We start from the raw sequence: 9,818 nt of genomic DNA, 5'->3' as shown, positions 1-9,818 counted from the left end.
GGTGGACTACCACCACACAAATTTAAAGCCCACTTACTCCTCTGTGGTGTTGCTGGTGGTTCAAGCTATTCTAAAATGACACTCCAGTCTCTATTGCTAGGGAGTGAAGTGCTACCTTTATGCTTAACCTGTGACTCACAAAAATATTTATTCCAATGTTTCCCAAACTAAATGTGCTTTAGAATCACCTGAAAGCTTAAAGTGTAGATTGCTGGGGTCTGGCCCCCAGAGACTCGGATTTAGTAGATCTGGATTAAGGCCCGGGAATCAACACTCGAACTTTGAGAACACAATCTCCAAAATAATGAAGGGCAAACCTCCCTTCCTTGAAAAGTTGCCGCCACTGGCAACTTCTAAGGTGCCCTCTCAGGAAAAGCCGAGTGAAACAAGGCGTTCATCCTTCCTCGCCCCACCGGCCTTCAGAAACCTACATTCGGTTGATGCCCTTCGGGTGCGGGGATCCCAGGTGCTGCGGTGAAGGCGGAGATCTCCCTAACCCGCTCTCTGTGGGCAGGGCCTGCCGGCTGGCGCGCAAGAGGGCGGGAGGGGGCGGGTCCCCCTCTGTGCCCGCCGGGCCGGGGCCAGGGAGCCCCACCCCTCCCCTTAACCCCCGCCCCCCAGCGCTCGGACCGGGTGCTTAGTCACCGTGAGGCTGCGCTTGCCCGGGGCGCGGCAACCCCCTAACCCGGGACCGCCCGCGGGGCACCCCCGTCGTGCACTTCCGCGTGCATGGCCCTGCTGCCCCGGTCCCTGAGCGCGAGCGCGGGGCCGAGCTGGCGGCGGGCGGCGCGCGCCTTTCTCCCCCGCTTTCCGCTGCCTCAGCCGCGGCCCGCCCGCGCCCTCTCCCGCGCCATGGCGTGCAGGCAGGAGCCGCAGCCGCAGCGCCCGCCGCCCGCCGCAGACGTCGTGGCCTCGTACGACTACCTGGTGATCGGGGGCGGCTCGGGCGGGCTGGCCAGCGCGCGCAGGGCGGCCGAGCTGGGCGCCAGGGCCGCCGTGGTGGAGAGCCACAAGCTGGGCGGCACTTGCGTGAGTACGGGGTCCCTACCCGCGCGTCTCCTGGCGCCTCTGCGTCCGCAGCGCCGCGTCCCGCAGCCCGGCTTTCTCGTCGCTGTGCTGGGGCAGCCTGTCCTCTTTCCTGGTGCTGTCCGTCCGTCCGGAGATGGGTCCCCAGCGCCGCGCTCCCCGCTTTCCCACCCGCATCTGAGGTCAGGGTCCCAGCAGGTTTAAAGGAGAAAAGTGTAATAGGGCTCCCTTGCACCTCCCACAGCTGAGCCTAGGTCTGTTCCTGCCCAGGTGCAGTGTTAACCGTAGGTGGTTACCCCTCAAGGTGGAAGAGTATTGTATTCTTGCAGCTGGCTGGGGACTGGGACTGGGGATATACCCTTGAGGAATGCAGATCCTGATCCTCTCCTTTCAGCTTCAGGGGCAAAATGATTTACCGCACTTTCGAATCACCTAAGGAGTTGGAAGAATTCTGCCTAGGTTCCACGCCCATGGCTTCTCATTTCACTGGTCTGAAGTGCAGCCTGGGCTTTGGGATTTTTAGAAGTTCCACAGGTGATTCTGGTTGCAGCCAAGGTTGACAACCACTGCCTACAGGTTACCTTAATGTAGGATTTACAAAAATTCTCAGAATTTTGTCTTGTTGGGTCAGGGAGGGATTTTAAAACTGCTCCCCAAAAAGAAGGTTGTAAATCTTGTGATTGAGAAGCTTTATCATTAAAAACAGTTGTTGTTTTTTCCCCCCATGCTATTGGTGTGGCTTTTTCTATTACAAAACTTGGGGGAGGAACTTGCTGTTAATATTTAAAATTCTGCATCCAAGAGTAACCTGGGGTTGGGGATGGGTTCTCCACATTCTTTTGGAGACTGATGTTTAAATTATACCAAACTGGGAACTCCTTAAGGGCAGGGATGGGTTCACGTGTTTGTGTACCTCATATCACCTTAACGAAATATCTTGCTCAATAATCATATGTGTAATAAATGAAACTAAAATTGACAGTTTGTGAAAGGGCTGACTCCATTGTCCTGTAAGCAGTTTTCAAGTTCAAGGGGCGCATGGGTGGCTCAGTAGGTTAAGCATCCGACTCTAGATTTTGGCTCAGGTCATGATGTCATGGTTGTGAGATGGAGCCCAGCATCCAGCTCTCCCCTGAGCATGGAGCCAGCTTAAGATTCTCTCTCTCTTGGGGCACCAGGGTGTCTTAGTCCGTTAAGCTTCCGACTTTGGCTCAGGTCCTGATCTTGCGGTTTGTGAGTTGGAGCCCTGGGTCTGTGCTGACAGCTCAGAGCCTTGGAACCTGCTTCAAATTCTGTGTCTCCCTCTTTCTCTGCCCCTCCTCTGCTCACACTGTCTCTCTCTGTCTCTCAAAAATAAATAAATGTTAAAAAAAAAAAAAAGAGATTCTCTCACTGTTTCCCCCTCCCTCACTTGTGTGCACATATGTGTGCTCCCTCTCTCATTCTCTCCCAAACTAAAAAAATAAACATTCATGTTCAAAATGCAAGTGGGAATGGAGGAAAGGATTGTCAACTTGGACCTTGACATCTTAGTCCAGACTCCCTTAGAAGTCTGTCTCTGCAGAAAGATTGAGGGGTGCCACTGTGAGACCCCCTGGACAGGTGGTGCGAGCACTTGACAACTTCTCATCTTCGTACCTCTTTACTTTTCTAAGTTTTCCTTCTGTATTATGTCATGATCAGCTTGTGGCATCCATCATCATTGCCTGGTTCCAGTGGTATTAGTCAAAAAGGGGCTCGCCCCATTTCTAGGTTCTGGTTAGGAATATGAATACAGTAAAAGGTGAACTACTTCCAAGAGCAAGGCGAAGGACAGCTCTGGACAATGGGCCATTTACTTCTTCCTTATAGTGTGTCTGGCCTTGCTTCTGTCATTCAGCTGCAGCAAGTTTTATTTTCCTGTAAGCATTGGTATCTTGGGGGCAATCTCATTTCACATTTTCATGACATTCCATTTGGGTTCTTCTCAAACTGGCTTTCGGTTTTGAATTACAAGGAAGGGTGTAGGTATGTGATGAATATCAGAGAAGATATAACGACAAGACGTGAGTTTAGATTTAAGAATTCCAGTTATCTGGGCTATCCATAGTTGCAATAATAAACTTCTGATGTCCAGTGATTTCCAAGTGGGCGTAGGGGAAATGGAGGCCCTCTGAAGCACATCATTTCATTTGTTCATGTCTTCATTTCCTGTATTCTGAGTTCTAAGTACTTGGATTGAGGCTGGCAAGAGAATAGGGTAGATACAAACATTTGTTTGTTTTAATGTTTATTTATTTTTGAAAGAGAGAGCGTGAGCAGGGGAGGAGCAGGGAGAGACGGAGACTCAGAATCCGAAGCAGGCTCCAGGCTCTGAGCTGTCAGCACAGAGCCCGATGTGGGGCTCGAGCTCATGAGCTATGAGATCATGACCTGAGCCAAAGTTGGACACTTAACCGACTGAGCCACCCAGGCACCCCTAGATACAAACATTTGTATGATAAAGGTCCCCTCCCACAGGAAATTTGCAAAATGGTGGGGGAGCAAAATGTAGACAGTCAACTCCAAAGTGAGGTAGTCTGTGTTAATTGCTCCTGATGGTAAAAAGTTACAGTAGTTGAGAGAAGAATTGGAATCATCACTTCGGCCTGGGCACCATGGGATGAGTGATTTTGTGAAGGAGAGAGTGTCTTTCTGAACTTGAACGGATAAATACCATTGTTTGACAGGGTAGGGTCAGAGGCAAAGGCAGAGAGGCAGGATATATTGTGTAATTGAATTTGATTGGCACACAGGGTATCTAATAGAAGTAAGACATAGGAAGCTGATGAGTACATTGTAGTGAAAAAAGAAGTTTCTGGGATGGCTTGGCTGGCTCAGTTGGTAGAACATGTGACTTTTTTTTTTTTTTTTTTTTTACACGTTTATTTTTGAGAGAGAGGGAGAAGGAGAGGATCTGAAGTGGGCTCTGCACTGTCAGCACAGAGCCCGGTTTGGGGCTCAGACTCACAAACTATGAGATCATGACCCGAGCTGAAGTTGGACACAACTGACTGAGCCACCTGGGTGCCTCTAGAGCATGTAACTTTTGATCTTGGGGTGGTGAGTTCAATCCCCACGTTGGGTATAGAGCTTACTTCTAAAAAATGAAGTTTCTGGAAGCACAGTGAACTGTGTGGAGGGGTTTTTGAGCATGAGAGTGACTCAATAAAAGTGGGTTTATGGTAGTGGTACTGTTGAGAGATGTCCCTTGGAGAAGTCAAGTAGAAGTGTCTTTAATACTGACTCCTTAACCATTTTTTTTCCTAAATAAAATATTTTGATTCTGGAGCTTGGTGAATTTTTTAAGTTGCGGTTGATGAGTTCACACTGAAGTTTCAAATTAGTCTTCCTGTAGATAGTGGGATTGTGTTTTGTTTTTAATTGTTTTATTTTTGTTTGTTCATTTATTAATTCATATTCCAGGTATACAGGTACCTTTTTAAATGCTGGGGTCACAGCAGCAAACAAAGCAGTTAAAAATCCCTGTCCTCATGGAGCTTACATTGTAGTTCCATGCAATATTTTTGTAATAATTTTTAAAAAAAACAAGTTTTTGTTTTTAGGGCTTTTTTGTTGTTTTGTTTTGTTTTGGTCTGTTTGAAACCTTCCTGCACTGAAGTTTAGACTTGGTGTGATAAAGCTAGAAGTGATTTTGGAGATCCACTAATCCAGTCAGACTGTAGTTTAGTTTAGTTTTTTAAATGTATGTTTGTTTTTGAGAAAGAGCACGAGCCAGGGGGGAGGGGCAGAGAGAGGATGAGAGGGAGGATCCAAAGCAGGCTCTGCACTGTCAGTGGAGAGCCTGATGTCGATGTTGAGGCTCAAACTCACAAACTGTGAGGTCGTGACCTGAGCTGAAGTCAGGACACTTAACCGACTGAGCCACCCAGGCTCCCCAGACTATCGTTGTTTTAAAAAAAATAGCACTAACATAAGCTTGCTGACTTAATTTTTTTAGGGTAATGGCCTTTAAAAAAATTCTATCACTATCTTTTTTTTTTTTTTTTTTTTAATCAGGAATGATGTTTTCAAAACAAGTAGGAAGCTTATAATTTCAAGTAAAGGACAGTGCTTTAAATTGAATACTTTTAGCTTTATGAAACCCTACATGGACCCTATTATTTTCATTTTTTTTAAGGATTAGACTCATACGGGTACCTGGTGGCTGAGCTGGGTAAGCATCCAACTTTGACTCAGGTCATGATATCATGGTTTGTGAGTTCAAGCCCCACGTCGGGCTCCACACTGAGTGTGGCGCCTGCTTGGGATTCTTTCTCTCTCCCTCTCTGCCCCTTCCCAACTTGCACACACACACTCTCTCTCTCTCTCAAAATAAAAAATAAACTAAAAAGAAAAAAAAAAGGATTAGACTTACACAGATCCTTGTAGGAATTTGGGAAGCATTGTTCTGGTTCAGCAACCTCACTTAGAAGCTGAGTGCCAGCTAAAATGTGGTTGAAAACAAACCAAGCATAGTATAACCTCTGGAATTGGTGGCCTAGCCATCAGAAACTATAGCTTTGGTGTATTTATGTGGAGTAAACTGTGACTTGTTGAACCTGTTTAGGCATTGTTCTTTACTACAGGGGAGGAAACTTATGATCCTTCCTGCTTAGGAACCAAACATCATTTACTCCAAAAACACTTAGTTAAATAGAGTCTACCACATAGGTCTTCACTTCATAGCTCCTGATTTAGTAGATGTAGGGTGAAGCCTCAAAGATGTATTTTTAAAGAACTCTAGGGGCGCCTGGGTGGCTCAGTCGGTTGGGCGTCCAACTTCAGCTCAGGTCACGATCTCGCGATCTCGTGGTCCGTGAGTTTGAGCCCCGAGTCGGGCTCTGGGCTGATGGCTCAGAGCCTGGAGCCTGCTTCCGATTCTGTGTCTCCCTCTCTCTGCTCCTCCCCCGTTCATGCTCTGTCTCTCTCTCTCTGTCTCAAAAATAAATAAACGTTAAAAAAAAAAAAATTAAAAAAAAAACTCTATTTTTTGTTTGTTTGAGAGAGAGAGAGAGAGAACACAAGCAGGGAGAGGGGCAGAGGGAGAGAGAGACTCTCAAGCAGGCTCCATGCTCAGAGTGGAGCCCAATGCAGGCTGGATCCCATGACCCTGGGATCATGACCTGAGCTAAAATCAAGAGTGAGACACTAACCAACTGAGCCACCCAGGCGCCCCTAAAGAGCTACATTCTGATTTTGTGATTTTGGTGTAACATGAGCCAGACACAATGGTAAGGCCTTCATACAAAGAAGGGACTGTATGAAGCATTAGTATGAATCTGGTGAATCCTGTTAATTGTGTGGGTTAGATGACAATTAATTTGGTCCTGGAGTCATTTCCTGGTTTCATAATTTTATGCCTCCAAGGTTGTCTATACAGTATGACTATTTATCTTGATTTTCTGACTCTTCTTCAGTCTTCCTTTTCTATTATAAATCTTTTCTATGTTTATTTTAGAGAGAGAGAGAGAGCATGGGAGGGCAGAGAGAGGGAGAGAGAGAGAATCTCAAGCAGGCTCCCTGCTGTCAGAGCAGATTCCGACATGGGGCTCGATCCCACGAACCGTGAGATCATGACCTGAGCCGAAGTCAGACAGCCAACCGACTGAGCCACCCAGGTGCCCAGTCTTTCTTTCTTTTCTAGGAGGCTTTTTTTCCCCCTTTTTAATTCTGTGATCTGATAGAGTAGGCCCCTTCCAAGGAGACTTCTGTTTTCAAGATGAGTGATGTGTGTTCATGTACTTAAGAATTCATCTTTTCTTTGACAGAATTTTTTAAGCTGTTAAGTTCAGGTATGAGATGACTTTGTCCCATATTGTGTTGTCTAGGGGAGGAAAAACTTTTCTTCTATCCTCTGAGGTTCAATAGCTGGAATCTGCAAATCAGACCAACAAGAAGCAGATTAATAGGGGTTTATTTCTCATGCACGTGGGACTGTCACAGAGAAGTAGTGGGGGAAAAGGAGCACTTAGGCCTGGGAGCTTGATATCAATATAAGAAAGCGTGATAAATTGTGGAGAAGTGACTAGACAAAGGAAAGGGGGTTTGGGCTTCTAGGAACAGTAAACTGTGGGAAGGTAAATATGTGAGGGAAACTAATAGAAGATAAAGGTTACTTTAATAAGGTTTTTTTGGTGCAGATTCTGCTTTGCTGCCTTTCCATTTTTAGTGATAAGGGTTCTCCTCCTGGTACAGGAGAGGGGTCGGGGACACCTTCACAAAGGGAGATTTCTGCCTTGCTTTTAAGCAGAAAGGGAGGTGGCAGAGAGGTCCTCCTTTGCTCTTTCTTAATTATCTTCAGCTCAAAATCTGTATGCCAAAATAGCATATTTTGGGGTGGCATGTTCTGATCTCCTTTAGTTCAAAGTGAAAGAAGCAAGAGGGACCAGGGTTGCTGCTAAACTTCTAATGGCTAAACCAGGTCAAGAGGCATGCGTAGCTCTAATAATATGATTCCATCTTTAAATTCATCTTTATTTTTCTCCATCAGACAAAAAAAAAAAAAACAAAAAACAAAACTGTAGTACTAAGGTATTAGATGCTAAAAGTGGGAAACTGAAAGAAATCCTCTATTTTTTTCCTAGAATTCAATTAAAGATAGTAATCTCTTGTTGCCTACTGCAATTAAGTCATTTCTCAGGGCAGAAAAGTAGATGGTCTTTGAATTCAGTTTTTGGCATCTCCGGAAAGTTAAAATGTAGTACTTCTCTCATGATCAAATGTAGACCAAGGAGAAATGCAAAGATTGACGAAAGCCAAGGTGATAGAGAACCTTCTGGGAGCTTTGTATCTGCGGTTCAGTTCTCTGCCTACGCAGACGTGGGAAGAGTTCACTTGAGGAAAAATTCTTTCTAGCTTACTATTCCCTTTGCCCCAGGGCCTGTGGGAGCACATGTTCCAGTGTTCTTGCTGAGTGTATGGATTCTGTGATAAAGTAACTGGGTTCTTGTGGTATAGGCATGTGGTTCTCACCAATCAGAGTTGGGTAGGTAGTAAGGGTTGATTACCAGGACAAACCCCTTCTTTTCTTTTTTATTTAAATTGAGGTATAGTTGACATAGAACATTGCATTAGTTTAGGTGTACAGCATAATGATTCCGTATTTGTGTAACTGAAATGATCACCACCAGAAGCCTAGTTAACCTTGTCACCATACATAGTAGCAAATCTTTTTTTTCTTGTGATAAGAACTTTTTAAAAAATGTTTATTTTGAGAGAGAGAGAGAGAGCACGTGCACATGAGCGGTAGAGGGGCAAAGAGAGGGGGAGAGAGAGAATCCCAAGCAGGCTCTGTGCTGTCTGTGAAGAGCCCGATGTGGGGCTTGAAGTCATGAACTGTGAGATCATGACCTGAGCTGAAATCAAGAGTCAGACACTTAACCAACTGAGAGCCACCTAGGTGCCCCAGTGATAAGAACTTCTAAGATCAACTCTCTTAGCAACTTCCAAAAATGCAATATAGTAATATCAACTATAGGTAACATGCTATATATTACATCTCCATGACTTATTATTTTATTACTGGAAGATTGTACCTAGTAAAGTTCTTGATTATTAATGTCACTGTGAACTGTGCTGTATGGTGCCAATTGGAGATACCAGCAGAAGTGGAGGTTTTAAGATGCCTGAGAAACAGGCTGCTCAGAAGACTATCTAGGCTGAAAACCATTACTTAGCAACATGTAAGTCAACCTAACTTGAAGGTGATAGTGTGCACTTTGATATTATGATGTCTGTATCTCCATGAGGCTAAAACATGCTTTTTAAAAGCTTTCACTTAACTCGAAATCTCTCCTAACAGGTTTTTAAGCATACAGTACGGTATTATTGACTATAGGTACAATGTGGTACATCGGGATCTCTAGAACTTACTCATCCTGCTTGACTGAAAATTTGTGCCTGTTGATTAGTAACTTCCCATTCCCCTCCCACCCCTGCCTAGATCCTAGCAACCACCATTCCATTCTTTGGTTCTATGAATGTGACTATTTTAGATATCTCAGGGGCACCTGGCTACCTTAGTTGGTGGAGCATGTGACTCTTGATCTTGGGGTTGTAAGTTCAAGCCTCATGTTGGATTAGACATTACTTAAAATAGATATCATATAAGTGGAATCATGCAGTATTTGGCTTATTTCCCTTATTTTAGTATAATGTCCCAAGGTTGAGCATGCATTTTTATTTTTCTTAGTGTTTATTTATTTTGAGAGAAAAAGCATGAGCAGGGGAGGGGCAGAGAGAGAGAGAGAGAGAGAGAGAGAGAGAGAGAGAGAATCCCAAGCAAGCTGTGTGCTGTTAGCACAGAGCCCGATGCAGGGTTCATTCTCATAAACCACGAGCCAAAATCAAGAGTTGGATGCTTAACTAACTGAGCCACTCAGGGGCCCCTGAGCATGCATTTTTAAATGGATATTTACAAAAAGGAGATCATACCTTCAGTACTGACAGTCCTCAAAAACAGAAAATTACCCTAGTTTGTTTTGTGGGTTTAGAGTTTCATGAAGTGTGGCACACCTATGTTCATAAGTGCTAAATAAAGGAGTGATCAGAAAGGGTGGGGTTAGTTGAAGTAGGCAAATCCTAATGTTGAAATTGGTCTTTTGATTTACCCTGTCGATTGTTTAATTTTTTTGTACAAGGTTTAGTATAATACTATTTAGCTGTCTGCCTAAATCTGCCTGAATCTGCCAGTCCAGAAAAGAAAGCCTGGCTCTGAATCCCTCATAGGGTTTCACCCTTCATAAAAGGTACTTTGAACAAGTTATAACAGA

General features: G+C 44.8%; 1 protein-coding gene across 2 annotated transcripts in view; it reads left to right on the top strand.

The window, feature by feature from the left end:
- Positions 1-700: 700 nt before the first annotated feature.
- GSR (glutathione-disulfide reductase) overlaps positions 701-9,818 on the top strand; it is a 45,821-nt gene continuing 36,703 nt past the window's right edge. For both annotated transcript variants that reach the window (XM_030312296.2, XM_030312295.2), the window contains exon 1: positions 701-1,029. In XM_030312296.2, coding sequence (XP_030168156.1) covers positions 730-1,029 — 300 coding nt within the window. In that variant the 5' untranslated portion in view covers positions 701-729. The remainder of the gene's footprint in view (positions 1,030-9,818) is intronic.

This window comes from Lynx canadensis, chromosome B1, assembly GCF_007474595.2.
Source record: "Lynx canadensis isolate LIC74 chromosome B1, mLynCan4.pri.v2, whole genome shotgun sequence".
In the NCBI taxonomy this organism is placed as follows: domain Eukaryota; kingdom Metazoa; phylum Chordata; class Mammalia; order Carnivora; family Felidae; genus Lynx; species Lynx canadensis.
This window is presented reverse-complemented; position numbering and strand designations above follow the sequence as displayed.